The 23,883-nt window shown below is 45.6% G+C and overlaps 1 protein-coding gene across 1 annotated transcript in view; it reads right to left on the bottom strand.

Annotated features, from left to right (window-relative positions):
- Positions 1-23,883, bottom strand: part of mrps5 (mitochondrial ribosomal protein S5) — a 201,901-nt gene that overhangs the window by 115,240 nt on the left and 62,778 nt on the right. Inside the window, exon 5 of the mRNA XM_072500060.1 lies at positions 4,267-4,301. Coding sequence (XP_072356161.1) covers positions 4,267-4,301 — 35 coding nt within the window. The remainder of the gene's footprint in view (positions 1-4,266; positions 4,302-23,883) is intronic.

The following is a 23,883-nucleotide window of genomic DNA, read 5'->3' as shown; positions in this document are numbered from 1 at the left end:
ACATTAACACTGCAATGAAGTTACTGTGAAAAGCCCCTAGTCACCACATTCTGGCACCTGTTCGGGTACAGAGGGAGAATTCAGAATGTCCAATTCACCGAACAAGCATGGGTGGTATTCTCCGACCCCGCCCTGGATCGGAGAATCGCCGGGGGGGGTTCACGCGACGACGCCCCAATGCCGGTCCGACCCATCCTTCAGTGGCGGTTGCCCCCCCCCCCCCGGCGATTCTCCGCGCGCGGTGGGCCGAGTGCCCGCCGAGTTAGGCCGAGTCCTGCCGGCGCTGTTCTCATTGGTCCTATCCGACGGGACCTCGGTGTTCATGTTGCGGCGGGGGGGGGGGGGGGGGGGCGGGTGGGGGCCCTGCCTGGTGGGGAGGGAGGATCCGACCCAGGAGGGGCCTCCACGGTGGCCTGCGATCGGGGCCTACTGATCGGCGGGCAGGCTTATCCTGGTGGGGGCCTATGCTACTCCGCGCCGCGCCCCTCTAGCTCTCCACCATGTTGCATCGGGGCCGGCGCGGAGAAGGCAACCCAGGTACATGCGTGAACCCGCGCCTGCCGTAGCGTGCATGCACGGACCCGTGGCGCCCATTCTGACAACCGTATCGGCAGCTGGAGCAGCGTGAGGCTTTCCAGTGCCGTGCTGATCCCCCTATGGGCGCAGGATCGCTGATCCTGAGGGCCTGTTGACTCCGGCATAAAACGCTCCGGCGTTTACGACGGCGTCAACACTTAGCCCCAGGATCAGAGATTCCTTCAGGACATCTTTCAGGACTGGAGAGGAAACTCACGAAGACATGGGGAGAACGTACAGACTCCGCACAGACAGTGACCAGGCAGGGACCCTGGCACTGAAGGACCCAGCCTTCAGAAGCTAGTGAGCGTTCAAGGCTTTATTTAGGTGAGCAGTCCATTTTTAAGATTTTACCCCCCTAAAACACGGGCAGGAGTTTGAACAGACACTGGGGAGATACATGCAATGCATTACAGTTTCTGGTGTGCAGGACAAGCGCCAGTATGGAACTTAGAAGTAATAATTCTGGCCATATTGTGTTTTATTTTATTATACTTTCTTTCTTGCTTAGAACCTTTGTGACAACTGCTCTCAAATTATTTTAAAATGTTCCCAATCACCACTATTGCTACAAACAGGTTTCCAGGCCAATATTGAGCCTATATCTGGCATATTTAGAAAAGGGGAGGGGTATGTGGAGATATACCAGGAAGCAGGAGATACACGCCAAGTTCAGACCCCCAGCTCTGTAAATAAAGGTAAACTCTTCATTCTGACAGTAATGACGCACCTCTGGTGTTGACTATGTCCTTAGAAAATACTACAATCACAGTATGCCGCCAGTCTTAGCTGTGCCTTTGAGCAACAACCATGGGAGGGGTGCGGGAATATTATAAGTGTCTGAATCAGCAGAGAGGCAGATGTGGAGTTCTGCCATCTTCTGCGAGGACGCCTGTCACATCCTGTGACAGCAACAGTCAGCCCAGAATCTTGCCTCTGCATCCTCACAGGCATGTTGGAATGCTGACACTTAGGAACAGGGTGTCATGGAGCAGCGCAGAGCTGACAACTATCATTTTGGTGAGAAGACAAGCTTGTCCGTTTACTTTTAGCCGTCTGCTGCTCTGAAATGTTGACTTTTGCCATTGGGTACACTTTTGATTTCTATCTGGTGTTTATTCTGACGAACCAGACGGCATAATAAATAATAAACAGTTTAAACTGGGAAAGCCTAATGGTGTTAATCCTGTGGTCCCACCGCGGTGGCATTAGTTTGGGGTAAATATACCAGTGCCCTAGATAGTAACATCCAGCTAATCAATGCATAAGGACATGAATATGCTTGCCACTCTTACTGATACACCAGACAACTATTTGATATGCGTGAGAAACACATCAGCTGATATTGCAGAAATGGTCAAGGAGGCGGTACAGGAGCCCATAATAGAGGAGGTCGGTGGTGATTTTGCCAAACACCAGTGATGCCATGCCTGTGCGCTCATCTTGTCAGAGATCATAGACGGGCTGAAACTGGTTTCCTGATAGCCCACTGAGGATATAGTCCTTGGTCTAGGGTCCTCCACATCTCGGACATGCACCCTTTCACCTTGCATCACCTCAACTATGAAAACTTTATTTGAGGCCCTCCAACGATCAACTTAACTTAAGCAGGAAAAGAAAATCCATCTATTTTTTTTTTCTTCAAAGCTATTAGTAAAAATGTAAGAAATGGAGAAAAATGTTTAATGAGGCACAACATTAAAAAGGTACTTGAAATGCTGAAATCGTAAAAAGAAATCCCCTTAGGCTCCATCAACTGTGGAGCTTCTGGAGCCACCGTTACCATAGGCGCTGAAGGAAATAAAGAGCAACTCAGCAGGTATCTCACAAGAATTCATTAGGTATTCATTTATATATTCGACATAAATTGGAGGCTTTAACACTGCACAAATACTAAAAAGGAAACATTTTCTCCAACACACAAACAGAGTGCTAAATTATCATACTGCGAGAAACGTCAGTGTCACTCACAATTTGCGGCGTTCCCACTGTCCCCACAACCCAGGACAAACTGCTCTCTTGCACACAGAACAACATTAACACCAATGCTTCATTTTAAATTAAAAAAGCAAGGGCAAGATAAAAATTAACAGAACTTCAGTCTGGTGTTGAGCAAAACTGGTCATTAGCATTAAAGATGCACATCACACCTTATACAGAAGGGTTATGCAGAAAACACTTCTCATATCAGTTACATGGCTACATTGAGCAACTTGCTGCCTGAGTGCTAAAATCACTTCATGGCTGGCTTTTAATTCATGTGCCTTGTTCTTTTCAATGTCACTAAAGATGGTCTGACAGAGAGGAACTGATAAGGCGCCTTTTAAAATAGAAGGAGCTCAATTTTGCTACAGAGCTCAGAAATGAATAATGTAAATTCTACTGAAATCTGTACATGACAATTGGAGAAGACATGCAGAGACGAGTAAAGAATTACCTTCGACATTCTGCTCCTAAATTGGCTCAATTAATAAAGGAAGTATTTATCAATTCTAAAGCAATGACCTCTAGAAAGGAGGCACCATTCCCTCAGTCCCATAATATGGCGATCAAGGACAGCACGGTGGCGGTGGTTAGCACTGCTGCCTCATGCGCCGAGGACCCGGGTTCGACCCCTGCCCTGGGTCACTTCCCATTTGGAGTTTGCACATTCTCCCCTTGTTTGCGTGGATCTTACCTCCACAACCCAAAGATGTGCAGGGTCGGTGGATTGGCCACACGAAATTGGCCCTTAATTAGAAAAAATAATATGGCAATCAAAGATGTCAAATGCCTATTGCGACAAATCTCCAAACCCATCTTTGTGAAGAGGCACATTTTATTTCAATCCTCTTTTTCCCTCCTCAGGTAATTTATGTGTGGGGACAAATAAAATGGATGCACCTTGCATCTCCATGCACCTTTTTTGGCACTACGCGAATAAATGCAGAGGGCACTCAATCGAATGCATACCGCTGCCAAGCCTTTGTTAACTCAACATTATTGCAATTCCGCAGCTATTCTTTGGAGCTTTTTTCTGCCTGGTTGATGCTCTGTACCTATACAGTTGGAAAAAAGCCAGCTTTTCATTAAGAGCTCCCATCTTACTGAGAGGCTTCAGGCCAATCCAGATCCAACAACCTGCTCTAATAACACTGCTCACATTTTGACAACTGATAATTTCAGCACAGTAGATGACAACATTCTAAATAAAACAACCAACATAATTCTAAAAATTGCCAATTCGCCCCATCTCCCAACGTTAACGAATTCTAAATCCCAGGATCTGGATCCCTATCCACATCTTCGGCAAAAAACAAATTGGTTCTACCTTGGGCAACACCTTGCGTACCATGTATCATTGAAATCTGTCCATTCGTTTGATATTTTTTGGAGGGGGGGTGAAAAGAGGTGATTTTCCATGACCCCGGGGTGTTTCGCAGTGGCAAGAGGTAGCCTGCCGTTGACTGGCAGCAGGATCTTCTGCTCCCACTGATGTCAAAGGGGTTTTGCATTGAGTCCAAACCCTGCCGCCTGGAAACACGCGGAGGTTCGCCATCGGAGGACAGGAAAATCCCGTTGAAGAGAACAGCCGGCCAGGAAATACCCCCACTCCACTGTTAACAACAAACAGACACTAAAACATTACCTCCACCCACCTTCAATCGTGGAGGTAAGAAAATTAAAGCTATATTGTGTGAAAACCCTTACCTCAATCACCCTGGAGTCAAAGTCTTCATACGTTTCTGCAAATACAAAGAAAAGGGAACTTTCATTTCCATGAGCTTTTTGATAATGTAAACAAATGACAGAACTTTAGATTCATTCCAAATTGAAACGCCTGGACTACTGACAGTTTAGAAGTGTCCGTCTCTCTGCATGGACCATTTAAAGCTTCCAGCTTACACCTCAATTGACAAAACAAACTCGATTATAAAATTACAACCAACCCCTCAGTATCGCTGATATTTTGTTCCCTTCATCCACCAAGAAATCAAATACAGAGACTCATTCAATAACTCTGCAATTTTCTTATTTTCCAGTCTGGCTTCACTTGCATCCATCTTTAACGGGCCCTTTATTATAATCTTTCAAAGAACAATACAGCCCAGGAACAAGCCCTTCGGCCCTCCAAGCCTGTACCAACCTTTGCCAAAATCCTCAGCACTTCCTTGTGCCGTATCCCTCTATACCCATCCTATCCATGTTTATTAAAATGCCCTTTGAACATTTAATGGTAATTTTGACATTGCTTGCAACCTTTGTTCTTTATTACCTCTTTGCATCATTTCTTTATTTGTTTCTTAAACTCACTCAGTCCACTGGACTTTCAACTTTCATTGTATTTTCATAAACCTTTTCTTATAACATAGTAATGTCTCTCATCTCATGTGAGTGTTGCTGTGTAATGACAAAAGCAGAACCTCTATCTTTTAGGGGTAGATCCTGGTCTTGTATTGCACTAAATACTTTACCCATTAACAGTTTTTACGAGTTGACTGCGGTTAATTCATATCTTCTTTCTTCAAAATCTGCCTTCCTTTAATTTGCAACCTTCCTTTGCTATTCTTGTTTTTCCCTCTCAAACTTGGGAGGGGATTTTCTCCTCCCTCTGGTGGCGAGAATCATGGTGGGTGGGGGCATCCCCCATGACGACGGCATTGCTGCAACAGCCTCAGTACTCAACACCGACAACTGCCAATCTCCAGACGCAATTCTGCAACTCATCCGCTTCATTCTGGATCACAACGTCTTCACCTTCGACAACAAGTTCTTCATCCAGACGCATGGAACAGCCATGGGGACCAAATTCGCACCCCAATACGCCAACATGTTCATGCACAAGTTTGAACAGGACCTACTCACTGTACAGGACCTTCAACCGACGTTATACACCAGATACATCGATGACATTTTTTTCCTTTGGACCCACGGCGAAGAATCACTGAAACGACTACACGATGACATTAATAAGTTCCATCCAACCATCAGACTCACCATGGACTACTCTCCAAAATCAGTTGCATTCTTGGACACACTCGTCTCCATCAAGGACGGTCACCTCAGCACCGCTTTACCGCAAACCCATGGATAACCTCACGATGCTCCACTTCTCCAGCTTCCACCCTAAACACATTAAAGAAGCCATCCCCTATGGACAAGCGCTCCGTATACACAGGATCTGCTCAGACGAGGAGGAGCGTAACAGACATCTACAGACGTTGAAAGATGCCCTCGTACGAACGGGATATGACACTCGACTCATCGATCGACAGTTCCAACGCGCCACAGCGAAAAACCGCACCAACCTCCTCAGAAGACAAACATGGGACACAACCGACAGAATACCCTTCGTCGTCCAGTACTTCCCCGGAGCGGAAGTACTGGACGTCATCTTCACAGCCTTCAACACGTCATTGATGACGATGAACATCTTGCCAAGGTCATCCCCACACCCCCACTACTTGCCTTCAAACAACCGCGACCTCAAACAAACCATTGTTTGCAGCAAACTACCCAGTCTTCAGAACAGTGACCACGACACCACACAACCCTGCCATGGCAATCTCTGCAAGACGTGCCAGATCATCGACATGGATACCACTATTACACGTGAGAACACCACCCACCAGGTACGCGGTACATACTCGTGCGACTCGGCCAACGTTGTCTACCTCGTACGCTGCAGGAAAGGATGTCCCGAAGCGTGGTACATTGGCGAGACCATGCAGACGCTGCGACAACGAATGAACGGACATCGCGCAACAATCACCAGGCAGGAATGTTCCCTTCCAGTCGGGGAACACTTCAGCAGTCAAGGGCATTCAGCCTCTGATCTCCGGGTAAGCGTTCTCCAAGGCGGCCTTCAGGACACGCGACAACGCAGAATCGCCGAGCAGAAACTTATAGCCAAGTTCCGCACACATGACTGCGGCCTCAACCGGGACCTGGGATTCATATCGCATTACATTCATCCCCCACCATCTGGCCTGCAAAATCCTACCAACTGTCCTGACTTGACACAATTCACACCTCTTTAACCTGGGGTTACCCCATCTCTGGATCTGTAAAGATTTAATCACTTGCTAATGCTCATATTCCCAGCATTGTCTGGCATCTTTGAATCTGTCTATATATATGTTTCTGGAACATACCTCTTCATTCACCTGAGGAAGGAGCAGCGCTCCGAAAGCTAGTGACATCGAAACAAACCTGTTGGACTTTAACCTGGTGTTGTAAGACTTCGTACTTTTCACAGTAATTTCATTGAAGCCTACTTGTGACAATAAGTGATTATTATTATTTGTCATCAGTTGAAGTCGGGGGCAGAGATGAAGGAAGGGAAATGGATGTCTCAAAAAGTACACGGTTGGTGAAGGGTAGCTAACACGTGACTCCAAACCTCCAGGTGGGATTATGCAGTTTTTCTTTGCTGCCACTAGAATTTCAAGGGTGGAGGAGAGAAAACGGAAAAATGTCCACTTCCTTGCACATGGCACAAGGGCTTACAGCCTGTCTGCTGGCTTTGAGATGGACGGAGACCTGTAAAAAGACGTGGGGCAAAATTCTCCCGAAACGGCGCGATGTCCGCCGACTGGCGCCCAAAACGGCGCCAATCAGACGGGCATCGCGCCGCCCCAAAGGTGCGGAATGCTCCGCATCTTTGTGGGCCGAGCCCCAACATTGAGGGGCTAGGCCGGCGCCGGAGAAATTTCCGCCCCGCCAGCTGGTGGAAACGGCCTTTGTTGCCCCGCCAGCTGGCGCGGAAATGACATCCCCGGGCGGCGCATGCGCGGGAGCGTCAGCGGCCGCTGACAGTTTCCCACGCATGCGCAGTGGAGGGAGTCTCTTCCGCCTCTGCCATGGTGGAGACTGTGGCGGAGGCGGAAGGGAAAGAGTGCCCCCACAGCACAGGCCCGCCCGCGGATCGGTGAGCCCCGATCGCTGGCCAGGCCACCGTGGGGGCACCCCCCGGGGCCAGATCGCCCCGTGCCCCCCCCCCCCCAGGACCCCGGAGCCCGCCCAGGCCGCCTTGTCCCGCCGTTCAAAAGGTGGTTTAATCCACGCTGGCGGGACAGGCAATTTATCGGCGGGACTTCGGCCCATCCGGGCCATAGAATCGAGCGGGGGGTCCCGCCAACCGGCGCGGCCCGATTCCCGCCGAATATCCGGTGCCGGAGACTTCGGCAACCGGCGGGGTCGGGATTCACGCAAGCCCCCGGCGATTCTCCGACCCGGCGGGGGGTCGGAGAATGACGCCCATGTTCACTAAATACAACATTTCAATTCATTCTCACAAACACAGAGGTGATGATGCAAGCTGCAGGCAACCTTGCCTTGGTAATGGCTCTCATTCAGGTGAAGAGATGGAGGCCCGTTGTTGGTTGGCACAAGGTCATGAGGTGCAAGGGCCTGAGCAGTAAGGCCTCTAACAGGTCAATGACTACTGCAACTGCAAGCATCGGCCCCACCATAGGTGCATTGGCGGCTGAGCTCTTGTCAAAAGACGTACAATGTCAGAGCCAGAGCGTTAGCTTAGAAGGTATCATAATTGAAGGTGAAATAGAGAACAAAAATAAGAGAACATCACCACCCTCAGGCAGAGCAAAAACGGTGACAAGTGTGAGAAAAGAGGTCAGTGCAGGACTGAAGGCACGCAGTATACAGAACAAGGTAAATGAGCTTGTTGCGCACACTGAAATTGGCCGGTACGATGTTGTGGGCATCACAGAGACGTGGCTGCAAGGGGATCAGGGCTGAGATCTAAATATACAAGGATACATGTCCTATCAAAAGGACAGGCAGATGGTGCAAAGGGGGTGGGGTTGCATTGTTAGTAAGGAATGAAGTTAAATCGATAGCAAGGAGCGATATAGGATCAGAAGGCATAGAATCTCTGTGGGTAGAGTGGAGGAATCGCAAAGCTAAAAAGACCCTGATGGGAGTTATGTACAGGCCCCCTAGCAGTAGTCAGGATGTGGGGCAGAAAATAAATCAAGAGATAGAAAAGGCATGTAAAAAAGGCAATATCACAATAATCTTGGGGGACTTCAATATGCAGGTGGACTGGAAAAATCAGGTTGGTAGTGGGCCACAAGAAATGGAATTTGTGGAATTTCTAAGAGATGTTTTTCTGGACCAGCTTGTGACAAGAGCCTACTAGGGAACAGGCAATTCTGGATTTGGTGATGTGCAATGAGGCAGACTTGATTAGGGATCTGAAGGTGAAGGAACCCTTGGGGGGGTGGGGGCAGTGACCACAATATGACAGAATTTACCCTGCAGTTTGAGAGGGAGAAGATGTAACGGTATTACAATTAAATAAGGGTAACTACAAAGACATGAGGGAGGAGCTGGCCAGAATTGATTGGAAAAGGAATCAAGCAGGGAAGACAGTGGAACAGCAATGGCAGGAGTTTTGGGGGGTTATTCGGGAAGCACAGCAGAAATTCATCCCAAGGAGGAGGAAACATGCTAAGGGGAGGACAAGGCATCCATGGCTGACGAGGGAAATCAGGGACATCATAAAAGCATACAAAGTAGTGAGGATTAGTGGGATGCCAGAAGATTGGGAATCCTTTAAAAGCGATCAGAGGACAACTAAAAAGGCAATAAGGGGAGAGAAGATGAAATACAAGAGCAAGCGAGCTAGTAATATAGAAGAAAATAGGAAGAGTTTTTTTCAATATATAAAAAGGAAGTTATTTTCAATAAATAAAGGTAAAGAGAGGGGCAAAAATAAGACATTGGACCAATGGAAAACGTGGCTGGAGAAGTAATAATAGGAAACAAAGAAATGTCAGACGAACTTAATAGTTACTTTGCATCAACCTTCACGGTGGAAGACACCAGTGGGATGCCAGAGCTCCAGGAAAACCAGGGGACAGAGGTGAGTGCAGTGGCCATCACTAAGGAGAAGGTTCTGGAGAAACTGAAAGGTCTGAAGGTGGATAAGTCACCTGGGCTGAACGGACTACACTCCACAGTTCTAAAAGAGATAGCTGAGGAGATTGTGGAGGCATTGGTAATGATCTTTCAGGAATCACTAGAGGCAGGAAGGGTCCCAGAGGACTGGAAAGTGGCTAATGTAACATCACTGTTTAAGAAGGGAGGGCAGCGGAAGATGGGGAATTATAGGCCAGTTAGCCTGACTTCGGTCATTGGTAAGATTTTAGAGTCCATCATTATAGATGAGATTGCGGAGTTCTTAGAAGTGCATGATAAAATAGGACTGAGTCAGCATAGCTTTGTCAAAGGGAGGTCATGTCTGACAAATCTGTTAGAGTTCTTTGAGGAGGTAACAAGGAAGTTAGACAAAGGAGAACCAGTGGACATGCTTTATTTAGATTTCCAGAACGCCTTTCACAAGGTGCCCTAAAGGAGACGGTTAAATAAATTAAGAGCACATGATGTTAAGGGTAAGATCCTGGCATGGATAGAGGATTGATTGACTGGCAGAAGGCAGAGAGTGGGGATAAAGGGGGTGTTTTTCAGGATGGCAGCCAGTGACTAGTGGTGTGCCTCAGGGGTCTGTGTTAAAACAGAGATGAGGAGGGATTTCTTCAGCCAGAGGATGGTGAATCTGTGGAACTCTTTGCCGCAGAGGGCTGTGGAGGCCAATTCACGGAGTGTCTTTAAGACAGAGATAGATAGGTTCTTGGTTAGTAAGGGGATCAGCGGTTATGGTGAGAAGGCAGGAGAATGGGGGTGAGAAAAATATCAGCCATGATTGAATGGTAGAGCAGACTCTCTGGGCCGAGTGGCTTAATACTGCTCCTATGTCTTATGGTCTTCATATGCCCTGGGATATGGTTGCTCATACCTGCGAGATTCTTCAGCACAAGGTGTAGCCACTTGAGTCGGCCACTTCCCAACTTAAAATGGAGAACCGCAAAGGCTGAAGGGAAATTCAGCAAACACAGGCAAAGACTAGCAAATACAGAAATCATGTGTATTGAAACCTGTAAGAAACCAGCACTGAAACCAGCCGCCATCTGCATCGTAATGCAGCAGCCATCTGCGTCGTAATGAGCGATTCCAAGGCACAATCGCAACAGTTAAGGTGAATAAAGCCAAGCCAGACTCCTCGGCGCCAGCAGGAGCCAAGACAAAGGAAGGCCAACGGACATTTAGGGACCGCCCAATGATCAGGGAACAACTCCAGTATTGGAGAAATCGATCCAAGTGATCAGAACGCAGTCCAATCACTTGGAACCAGGCACGGGGTCCGCCCCGAAGGGCGGGAAGCCCCTGGGGACTATAAAATAAAGCCCCCAAGTTCAAATCTTCCTTCTTTGGCAGGGTCACTCAGCAACTTGAATCAACCCGTGAGAGTGACCTGTCTCAGCTGCCGCCAACCAAGTAAGTCTCAAGTCAACGCTCGCTACGAGATAGGCGCTCCTAGCTACCAGTCCATACCAGCTTTTGAATCCTGCACTCAGGACCTGAACGAAAGGCCATTTGTTCCCCTGACCTGGTGGGCCAGTCCGAAGCTAAGTATAGGCCTTTTAGTGATAGGAATAGCCTAGAAAGTAGAGTTTATGCACGAGTAGTGATTTACTGTGGATAATAAATGTGTTTTGATTTGAATCTTACTAATTGGTGTGTTGAGTTATTGATCATTACTTGAACCTCATGGTGGTATCATAAAGATACCTGGCGACTCTAGAGCAAAGGTTAAAGAAACAGAGCAAATTACGAATTAAGAGCCAACCAAAAGTTAGCAACATAGGTGTGGCTGCAAGGACCCTCGAGGAATAATGCAGAGCTCCTGGTCTGCAATGAATGAATGAGTGCCCAGGTGCCCTGCAAGTATCAGGTCAGGATCCTCAACCCTGTGGAGGTAACGGCAGGGCAGTCAACTTTCTTCCTGCCACAAAATTTGCCAATTTCCTTGCGCATGCGCAATGAATGAACTGAAAAGTGAAAAAGATTGCATGTGTTCACCAGTCCAGCAGGAACCACGCTAACATTTTCACCCACCACTGCACTTCTCCAGAATGGAAAATTCTGTCCCTAATGTCTATAAACTTTACGGATCCAATGTCGCATCTCTTTCTGGAGTTCATATATTACAAGCGAAGTCCTTTGTCCAACACTATATTCGGGGCTTTCTTTGAAGTATACTGGGATCAGATCATTTCAACATGATTAATGCTACAGAGTGTCAATATAATGGGCAGACTGCGAGGTTATTGATCAAAAGTTCTTTCTTTGTGTGCCAGTCTGAAAGGACCCACTATCATCATGAAAGTTTAATGCAATATTGATCCAGGGAAGAAATATCAATGTTGAATTAATATTTACAGCATTGTGAGGAACATCATGCAACAAACTAGATGTACAGACTGATGTGCTCTTTGCTTTCATGACTCAACAGCAACACATTTCTTACAGAATTTAGGCCCAGAACTGTTTTCAATGGCACCTGGCATTTTCCCTATCCACAATTTTTGAACACATTTTTACTTTTTGTTTATCTCGCTTCATATTTCTGCCATTGTGTGCATATTACACTGCAGTTTCAGCCCATAGAAACACTACATTTACTGAGGCGTGTCAAAGTACCGATGCACTCTTGCCGATGAGTGCACGAGTGAATCATCACATTTTGGAGTGCTGGCATTATTCGGAACCAAGTTCCACATTGGACCAATGACCATAAAGCTGAATCTACACAATTACTTTACAATGTCTCCCTTACCTCAATGTCAGAACTGTAAACCATTCTCCCTCCCAGAGTTAACCAACAGCCCATCTCCTGTAACCTAAACTAAGCAAGTGACATTGTACGAGTGCCTTTAGAATGCACACTAAGTCTGTAAATACAGTGGTAGCTTATATTAACACTGCAATGAAGTTGTGAAAAGCCCCTAGTCGCCACATTTCAGCGCCTGTTTGGGTACACAGAGGGACAATTCAGAATGTCCAATCCACCTAACCTGCACATCTTTGGACTGTGGGAGGAAACCGGAGCACCCGGAGGAAACGCACGCACACACGGGGAGGATGTGCAGACTCCGCACAGACAGTGACCCAAGCCGGGAATCGAACCTGGGACCCTGGAGCTGTGAAGCAACAGTGCTACCCACTGTGCTACCGTGCTGCCCATTTATTGCCCATCCTGGATTGCCCTTATGAAGGTGGTGATAAGCCACCATATTGAACTGCTGCAGTCCAGCAGGTACACCCATAGCGCTGTTAGGAAGAGAGTCCCAGGGTTTTGACGCAGTGACAGTGAAGGAGCGGCAATCTGGTTCTAAGTCAGGATGGCAAGTGACCCCTTGCAGGCGTTTGTGTTCCCTTTGTACCTGCTGCCCTTGTAGCTCTAGGTGGTAGAGATTGTCAAGATGAAAAAGCCCTTCCAGTCCTTTGAAGCTCTTACTGAGGCACCATCACTTCATCATCAAATTACATTTTGAACATCCCTAATGTTTTTTGTTATCATGGCTATCAGTGCAAATTATTCCTCGAATAGGTTCCAAATTTACTTTACATTAGTTTAAATGCATATTGTCTGATTTTCTGAATTAGCTGAAAGTAATACTTTGGATCTTCTTTATCTAAACCAAAATATATGTTGTCTACTCCAAATTCAATATCTGGGCTGGATGTTCATCCTCATTCAAAACAAGGAGAGATTTTCCTAAGAGGCCTACCATGCATGTCAACACAGTGGCCGTACTTCCACTGCAGAACCGCACCTTGCGAGCCTCAAGCAGCCTAGCCCATGTTACTGTGAAATATTGTGAGTTGAAGAAATTCACTCCAAATTTAAAAAATATATTTTAGGAATTAGTCCCTCTGCAAGCATGAGCAACCTGCATTTTGGTAAATGCAAGTTGATTTTTTAATTAAAGTGCAAAAATGGACTTTGAACTATTAGGAGGCAGCCTGCATCTTTAGGAGGTCAGCCTTAATTGTTTTCTTTCTGCTTGAATTTCCCTATTTATTCCTCATAGCCTGCTTGAGGCTCTTCTGTTTGCTGTCTCCAATATTTCTTTGAGATTGGAATTGACACAGTAATCAGGCACCTTACTAAGCCTCTTTCTGCTTTTCGATTCAATGCAGATTTATGGTAATGTACAAAACAAAGCAGAATGCCGTACACACGTCAGCAACAGCTTTCATTTGTCAATTATACGGACAGCTACAAAGACAATAAAAACAGCTTTGTCAGATCTCCTGCCTCAAATACTCTCCTCACGTTACTCTAATCAACAGTAGCTTAAATTGAGATTCACCATCGATTAGCAAGGCATTTATGGAGATTAGAAGCAAGAACAATCAACTCATCAATCCCCGCGGGTCATCACAGGGCATCTCTGCCCTTCCACCTACAGGACTTTTTCTAAAGCTTTCCGAAACTCCAAAGAAATGACGCAACGGGCAGTTTGATGAACTTCTTTATCCTTTATGGCATCAAGGTGGCAGACAGGAAGGCATTCTCTTCAAATCCATGCTTCTTGTTAAACTATCACAATACAGCCAATCCTACAGCCGACAACTCAGAGTAGTTTCCATTATTATACCTGCTGGCAGGTATAACGGGCCTGTAGTTATTTGGCTCAAATTTACCAACACTTAAATACCGATAATGTTTGGTTGGTTTCAATCTGAATTACCTCACTAATGCTTAACAAATCCTTAATGATGATAATCAATGCCTCGCAAAACCCCTCCCACAATCTCCTTTGTTCTAATAATAATTTTTATTGTCACAAGTAGGCTTACATTAACACTGCAATGAAGTTACTGTGAAAATCCCCTTGTCGCCACATTCCGGCGCCTGTTCGGGTACACTGAAGGAGAATTCAGAATGTCCAAATTACCCAATACATCTTTTGGGACTTGTGAGAGGAAATCGGAGCACCTGGAGGAAACCTACAATGTATGTCATCTGGTACAGGAGATTTATTCTTCTGGTGTCCCTTTAATTTGGAAATAATCCAGCCACGCCGATTTGAATGCCTTGGAAAAATAACTATTAAACAACCTAACTGTTTTGCCCCATTTCATTTCAATGCCAAACATGTCGTGGAACGATACCTTGACCAAAAAGCGAGGGTAGGACATGTAGGAGAGTTTGAGTGCATCCACTTATGACAGGTATGGAGTGTTCAACAAACTGGAAAAACTGGCAAAGTAAAAACCCACCGGAGTCATGATTTAAAAGGCATGGGATCATATGCACTGAGAAGAAGTCTTTCAAGGCATACATTCATCTCAATTTAGTTTGTTTTTGGAACTGCAAAGATTAGAAGATCTAAGCTAACAGATCCAGAACTTCTGAGAATAAGTGGGTCAGTCATTCAGGATTGAGATGAGGTCAAGTCTCTTGTCCTAGAAAAATGTGGATGCTCAGTTGATGAAAATATTCAAGACAGAGATCCTTAGAGTTTTGGGTAATAAGAGAATTAAAGTAAGAAATATGGGGGGTAGTGCAGGGAGAAGAGATACGATCAGATTGAGGAGGAGCAGGCTCCTCTTTTTTTTGGTCATATGAAAAGTGTTACAACTGTTTGAACAGAAGCCATTAAATTAAATCCAAAATGTTAATTTTTCCCCCACACTCTCAATGGAACATGTCAGCTAGGATGCAGCTAATGAGATATTTATGTACAGTCATTTGCAAAGTCTGAAAGTGTAATGATTATGACCGTATTTATACTTACCTTGAACATACCAGCCTACTGAAAGTTATATCAACATTTAACAAATTTGCAAAGCGATGAATGACAACAATCGTCCAAATGTGCAGTGTCACCCCTGAATTGAGACAGGAATGTGGACGGCAAATGTGAAACTGCAGCTTTCCAGCTGAATGCAGAAGTAACTTGTCTTCTAATAAAATGATTAAGCCACTCATATTAGTAAAGATGTGGTAAAATTTTAATCCAACCAATAGGAGAAATAGCTCCACAATCACAGAGCTGGAATATCTGCTCGAGGCTAAACTGTTCAACAGACAACTCGGTAGTTACCAAGATAATCACTGTATGCTTATAAAAAAAAAATCACAAGTGTGCAGAAACTTGCTGTTTAGGTCTAAAAAAAATTATGTACTCTACAATCCGCTTGCTACAAAGACACATGAACCACATTGAAACTAAAAAGTGACAACTGAACCCCGAACAAGACACCAGTGGTATTTACACAGTTCAGTGCATCAACACTATTCAAATCAATTTAATCATGCATAATAGTTCCCCTCTCCTGGCTTAAAAAAAACATTGCAAAACTTTATATTACCCAGACGAATATTGGTTGTCGAACAGTATGCTGCTTGGACTAATAACGTTATGTAGTAAACTGAAAATAATGAGCTACAACTAGCTGAGCTCCTGTGACATTGCGCATGTCTAGCCTGCCACCTCAGTCCAAGCAGCTGCTGATTGTGCTGGTTCCTTTAGTATCGGTGCTCAAGTGTTTTCCATGGGGAAGTAGCCAAACTATCCCTGACATATCAGAGTTCAATTACGGTCTTGTAATTTTCAAAAAATGTAATTGAATGTTGGGAAGCAGTTATAGTTCGATGCCAATTCAGTAGTTCCATTCAACGCCTTCAATCTGATGGAGCGTGAATGGGCTGTGATGTCGCCAGGAATGACTCTCTCAGAGTGGGAAGCTCAGTGCACTGGCGATGGTCTGACCTGGATGACCGCAGCCACAATTTGAGCTTCAGGTTCTACTTGTGGAGCAAGTGGTTACCCTTACCTGGCCCCGCCCTCATGTCAGCGGAGGATTGTCTGGGTTTTCTGTGGAAGATGAAACTTGGAACTCCGTTACTCGGGTCAGTTGTTTCCTGGCTGCGGTTGGTGATGTTCGCAAATCCACTCAGTAGGGTATGCCATCGAGAGGTGGAGGCTGTTGTCAGTTTACAGGGAAAACTGGCTGTAAACAATCAGCTCGATGTTTAAAATAAAAATAGCATTGATTGTTTTCTCTTTATACTTTTGGCTGTGAAGTGTCACATCTGGAATATGATGAACACTCAAAAGCTTTTATTGGGCTCTCATTACCAAAGGGACGTGCTGATGCCATGTATTCAGAGGGCATCAATCAAAAATTTCACAGGCCGAGGACCAGTGGCCTCATCGGAAATAATCTACATGCATCTAGATGATCTTACAGCACCATGGGTCAAATGACTCTTACAGAGCAAAAGGTGTTACCAAGGGGTCATTTGCTACAAATTGTCTGCAGACCATTAAGACATAGTTTTCGTTGGCTAAAATTATCCCCTACATTAACCCTGGTGGAAACTATTACCTGACAAAAAGTTAAAAGTGCTTTGACACTTATTTTTATACGATTGAGAGATGAGGCTATCCCGAGATGTTTGTCCAACAATGTGCTGTGCATACTGGCTCCTTATTCAGAGAGCAGCTCAGGAGACAGGTCGGGGACCATCAACCTCTGACACAATTTCAGACTGGGCAGCCCAGGGAATCTATTACATGGCCAGTACCTTGAAGTTCAAACATGTTCATTTCATGAAGGAAACTTGACCAATGCATGGGACTAGCTCAATCTTTTTTTAACATGTTGCTTGAGGAAGAGATCATTGCTCTAAAGGCAAATTGGAGGACTCCTAATCTGTAGTGCAGTGGTTCATTTATCATTATCATTGCTGTCCATGGCGCACAAGTGCTGAAACAATACGGTGATGTGGTTTCTCAGCCTGCTTTTACAACACTGCTCCCAAAGCAAGTCCACTTCTCCCAGCTCAGTCACAGCAGACATGCCAGACGAGGCGCTTCAAGGATGTGTTGAACACCAGCAAGAAATAAAGTAGCATGGACATTAACTCTTGGCAGACTATTACCTTGGACCAAGCCAGATGGTGGCAGAAAGATGTGGGAAGGAACTCAGCATTTTAACATCCATTGACGGCAAAGCGAAGAGGAAAAGCACAAGGAGCGAGAAGAACACACTATGACCCAAACTGATAACATTCAACCAGACATCCCAGATGACAACAAATGCCCTACCTGTCATCAAGTCGGCAGATCCCAACGTTACTTGTGTCTGTTATCTTTGGACTCATGGAAGACAATCATCCTTACTAGTGAAGGATGCCGACTTTACTGCTGCTCAAATATTTCTATGCAAATTTGTTAAATCGTGACTGAAACTTCACTTCTCTTCTATTCAGCTTTTTTTTGGCAAGGTTTTCTGCATTGCGTCTATGTGAAGCTTCAAGAGTACAACATTGGGATTAAAGGCCCTAAATTTGAGCAAATTTTCCACTAAAGAGGTAATTGTATAGGGAAAGTATATCACAAGGAGGAACTTGGGGTGGGTGGGAGCGGGAGCAGGAGCAGAGGAAGACTAGCAATGCAACAACTACAAATTACATTTATAAAGCGCCTTTAAAACTTCCCAAAACACTGCAGTAGCATTCTCAAACTATTTCTGGAACCGAGTTATAGAAGGGACATTAGGGAAAAATGATACAGGTTTTAGAGGAGCATCTGAAGAGAAGGAAAGAGAGGTAGAGACCAAGAGCTTTACAGAGAAAATGTCAGAGCTTTGTGCCTCAGCAGCCGAGGGCACAACTACCAATAGTGGAGTAATTAAAATCAAGTTTGCACTCGAGGCTAGGATTGGAGGAGCACAGCAATCTCGGAGGTTTACAGGGCTGGCGAGGTTACAGAAATGGATGGGGGGCAGGCCTTAGAGGGATATCAAAATATCAATGAGAATTTTAACATTGACGTGTTACTTAACTGAGAGCCAATGTAGCTCAGCAAGCACAAGGGTGATGGGTGAGCAGGTCTTGGTGCAATTAGTATTCAGAATAATAAAATGTTGATACAACCACAAGTACTAAACCTAAACACATGTCAGGGAAGCAAATGGCAAGTAATTTTTGTACAAAGTAACGACTAGTGGCATAGCTTCGAGAAACAAAGGACATATTTTCATTTCAATAACATACTTTTCATTGTATAAGGATCTAACCTGCTCCCACTGCCATTCTGATGTGGATTATGGACACAGCCTGGAACAGCTCAATTTACTGATAGAGAGAGATTTGCAATGAGATAGCGCTTCACAACTACAGGATACCCAAAGCACTTCATGGTCAGTGAAGAGTCTTTAAAATGGGGTGACTGTTGCAATTTAGAAAACAGGACAGCTAATTCATGCACCGCAAATTCTCACAAACAGCAATATTATAATACTAGGTAATCTGCTTTGCAATGTTGATTAAGGAATAAAAGTTGATAAAGAAAAGGCTGAAGAATACTGCAACTGCTATGGGCCCCGGAGAATATTCCGGCGCTAGTACAGAGCCTGCTGCAGCCCTAACCAAGCTGTTCCAGTACAACTGACATCTACCCAGCAATGTGGAAAATCGGTCAGGTGTGTCCCGTACACAAAAAGCAGGACAAATCCAACCCGGCCAATCAGTGTACTCTCAATCATGTATAGTGATGGATGGAATCATCAACAGTACTATCAAGGGGCACTTGCTCAGCAATAACCTGTTCACGGATGTTCAGTTTGGGTTCCGCAAGGGTCACTCAGCCTCTGACCTCATTACAGCCTTGCACCAAACATGGACAAAAGAGCTGAATGTCAGAGGTGAGGCAAGTGTAATGGCCCTGGACAGCAAGGCAGCATTTGACCGAGTATGGCATCAAAGAGCCCTAGCAAAACTGGAGGGAAATCAGGGGGAAACTCTCTGCTGGTTGGGGTCATAACTAGCAGAAAGGAAGATATTTGTGGTGATTGGACATCAGTCATCTCAGTCCTGCGACATCACTGCAGGAGCTCCTCAGGATAGTGTCCTAGGTCCAACAATCTTCAGGTTCTTCATCAATTACCTTCCTTCCATCATAATGTTAGAAGTGGGGATGTTTGCAGGTGACTGAACAATGTTTAGCACCATTCGCAACTCCTCAGATAATGAAGCAGTCCATGTCCAAATGCAGCAAACCTGGACAATATACAGGCTTGGGCTGACAAGTGGCAAGTAACATTGTCTAGCACCACATAAGTGCCAGGCAATGACCATCTCCTACAAGAGAGGATCTAACCATCACCTCATGATATTTAATGGCATTACTAGCACCGATTTCCCCACCATCAACATTGTGGGGTTACCAATTAAATATAATTCCAAGTCAGGGTGGTGTTTAATTTGGCGGGGAATTTGCATGTGATGGTGTTCCCAAGCAACTGCTGCTCCTGTCCTTCTAGGTGGTAGAGGTTGCAGATTTGGAAGGTGCTGTCAAAGGAGCCTTGAGCAGTTGCCACAGTGCATCTTGTAGATAGTGCACACAGCTGCCATTGTGCATTGGTGGTGGAGGGAGGGAATGCTCATTGTGATGGACGGGGTGCCAATCAGTGGGCTGCTTTGTCCTAGATGGTATCGAGCTTCTTGAGTGCATTTAGGAGCTGCACTCATCCAGGAAAGTGGAGAGTATTTCATCACACCGCGGAATTGTGCCTTGCAGATAGCAGACATGATTAGGGAGCCAGGAGGTGAGTTAAGTTCCATCAGAATTCCCAGGCTCTCATCTGCTCATATAGCCACAGTACTTGCATGCCTAGTTCAGTTCAGTTTCAGGTCAAATGGATGTTGATAGTGGAGGATTCAGCAATGGTAATGTCATTGAATGTTAAAGTGTTAGATTCTCCCTTGTTGGAGATGGTCATTGCCTGGCACTGGTGTGCGCGAATGTTACTTGCCACTTGTTAGCCCAAGTCTGAATATTGTCCAAAGTCTTGCTGCATATGGACAAGGACTAAATGAAAATAACTTGTTGTTGGAAGTCAATCATCTTATTTCGTTTAATGAATTTAGGATGTCTAATTATTTTTTCCCAATTAAGGGGCAATGTAACATGGCCAATTCACCTCCCCTGCCCATCTTTTTTTTTTACAATAATCTTTGTGGAGGTTACCATTGACCAGAAACTGGTTGAAGATCAGTCATCTCAGTGCTGCGACATCATTGCAGAGTTCTTCAGGATAGTGCCCTAGGCCCAACCATTTTCAGCTGCTACATCAATTACCTTCCTTCCATAAGGTCAGATGTGGGGATGTTTGCACAATGTTCAGCACCATTCGCGACTCCTCCGATAATGAAGCAGTCCATGTCCAAATGCAGCAATAATGAAGCAGTCCATGTCCTAATGCAGCAAGACCTGGACAATATCCAGGCTTGGGCTGACAAGTGGCAAGTAACATTCGCGTCACACAAGTGTCAGGCGATGACCACCTCCTACAAGATGGGATATAGCTATCGCCCCATGACATTTAATGGCATTACTATCACTGAATCCCCCATTATCAACATTGTGGGGGTTACCATTGACCAGGAACTGAACTGGACGAGCCATATACATACTGTGACTACAAGCGCAGGTCAGAGGCTGGGAATCCTACATCAAGTAACTCACCTTCTGATTGTCCACAACCTGCAAGACACAAGTCAGGAGTGTGATAGAATACTCCCCACTTGCATGGACGAATGCAGCTCCAACAACAAGAAGCTCAATACCATTCAGGACAAAACAGCCCACTTGATTGGCACCCTTTACACAAACGTTTACCCCCTCCACCACTACACAGTGGTAGCAGTATGCAACATCTGCAAGATGCACTGCAGGAACTCACCAAGGCACCATGGGTAGCACCTTTCAAACACACAACCACTACCATCTAGAAGGACAAGGATAGAAGGCACATGGGAACACCACCACCTGGAGGTTCCCTTCCAAATCACTCACCATCTAAATTAGATACGTCACTGGGTCAAAATCTTGGAATTCCCTCCCTAACAGCACTGTGGGTGTACCTACACAATATGGGCTGCAACAGTTCAAGAAGGTAGATCACCACCACCTTCTCATGGGCAACAAATGCTGGCCCTGCCAACAAAGCCCACATACTGTAAAAATTAATTTGATTGACTGATATTTAGTCACATGTACCGAAGTACAGTGAAAAGTATTTTTTTGCAGCCAAGGGAACGTACACAGTAGACAAAAGAATAATTGACAGAGTACATTAACAAACGGTACATTAACAAATAGTGAAGTGTGGAACAAGGGGCAAACAAGCAATACTTGAGCAAGAGCAGCAGAGACCGTCATGAATAGTGTTCTTACAGAGAACAGATCAGTCCGAGGGAGAGTCGTTGAGGAGTCTAGTAGCTGTGGGGAAGAAGCTGTTCCCATGTCATAGATACATAGAAGATAAAAGCAGGAAGAGGCCTTTTGGCCCTTCGAGCCTTCTCAGCCACTCATCACAATCATGGCTGATCATCCAACTTAATAGCCTAATCCTGTTTTCTCCCCATTTTCCCCAAGAGCTATATCTAGCCGCCTCGATCCCATTCTCCCCAAGTGCTATATCTAGCCGCCTCTTGAATATATTCAATGATTTAGCATCAACTACTTCCTGTGGTAATGAATTCCACAGGCTCACCACTCTTTGGGTGAAGAAATGTCTCCTCTTCTCTGTCCGAAATGGTTTACCCTGAATCCTCAGACTGTGGCCTCTGGTTCTGGACACACCCACCATTGGTAACATCTGCCCTGCATCTACCCTGTCGAGTCCGGTGAGAATTTTATGTCTCTACGAGATCCCCCTTCATTTTTCTGAACTCCAGCAAGAACAATCCCAGCCTAATCAATCTCTCCTCATATGACAGTCCCGCCATCTCTGAAATCAGTCTGGTAAACCTTTGTTGCACTCCCTCGAGAGCAAGAACATCCTTCCTCAGAGAAGGAGACCAAAACTGCACACAATACTCCAGGTGTGGCCTCACCAAGGCCCTGTATAATTGCAGCAACTCATCCCTTGCTTCTATACTCAAAACCTTTCGCAATGAAGACCAATATATCATTAGCCTTCTTTACTGCTTGCTGCATCTGCATGCTTACCTTCAACGAATGGTGCACAAGGACACCCAGGTCCTGCTGCACAATCCCCTCTCCCAATTTACAACCATTCAGGTAGTAATCTTCCTTCCTGCTTTTGCTTCCAAAGTGAATAACCTCACACTTATCCAAATTATACTGCATCTGACATTGATTTTCCCACTCGCCCAGCCTGTTCAGATCATGCTGTAGGATCCCGGTATCCTCGTCACAATTCACCCTCCCACCTAACGTGGTGCCATCTGCAAACTTGAGATGTTACATTTTGTTCCCTCACCCAAATCATTAATATATATTGTGAATAGCTGGGGTCCCAGCACCTATCCCTGTGGCACCCCATTAGTTACTACCTGCCAATTTGAAAAGGACCCGTTAATTCCTACTCTTTGTTTCCTCTCTGCCAACCAGTTTTCTATCCACCTCAATACATTTCCCTCAATCCCTTGTGCTTTAATTTTGCACAATAATCTCTTATGCGGGACTTTGTCAAACGCCTTCTGAAAGTCCAAATATACCAGATCGACTGGCTCCCCTTTGTCAACTGTACTGGTTACATCTTCAAAGAATTCCAACAGATTAGTCAAGCATGATTTTCCCTTCATAAATCCATGCAGACTCTGACTGATCCTGCCACAGCTTTCCAAATGTTCTGCTATAAAGTCCTTGATAATGGATTCAAGAATTTTCCCCGTACCGATGTTAGGCTTGTTTCTGGATTTGCAGGTCTTCAGACTTCTGTATGTTCTGCCTGATGGAAGGGATTCGGGGATATGGTGTACGGGCCGGAGAGTGGAGCTGAGTCCACAAAGATCAGCCATGATCTCATTAAATGGCAGAGCAGGCTCGAGGGGCCAGATGGCCTACTCCTGTTCCTAGTTCTTATGTTATGTCTGGAAGAGGGCAAAGCCTGGGTGGGAGAGGTCTCCGACAATGCTGTCTGCCTTCCTGAGGCAGCGGGAGGTGTAGACAGAATCAATGGGAGGGTGGCAAGCTTGTGTGATGTGTTGGGCTGAGTTCACCACACTCTGCAGTTTCTTGCGATCTTGGGCCGAGCAGTTGCCATACCAAGTTGTGATGCAGCCGGATAGGATGCTCTCTGCGGCACATCTGCAGAAGTTTGAGAAAGTCGATGCAGACATGCGAATTTCTTTAGCTTCCGTAGGAAATAGAGATGTTGTTGGGCTTTCTTGACCGTTGCATCAACATGAGTGGACCAGGACAGACTGTTGGTGATGGTGATCCCCAGGATCTTAAAGCTATCATATGTACGATAAGGGAATAGTGTAGATGGGCTTTAGAGTGGTTTCACAGGTCGGCGCAACATTGAGGGCTGAAGGGCCTGTACTGCGCTGTAATGTTCTATCGACAATCTCCACTTCGGAGCCATTGATGTAGCCGGGGGGGGGGGGGGGGGGGGGGGGGGGGG

The sequence above is a fragment of the Scyliorhinus torazame genome, chromosome 4 (genome assembly GCF_047496885.1).
Source record: "Scyliorhinus torazame isolate Kashiwa2021f chromosome 4, sScyTor2.1, whole genome shotgun sequence".
NCBI lineage: Eukaryota > Metazoa > Chordata > Chondrichthyes > Carcharhiniformes > Scyliorhinidae > Scyliorhinus > Scyliorhinus torazame.
Note: the sequence above shows the minus strand (reverse complement) of the source record. Positions and strands in the feature narration are given on the sequence as shown.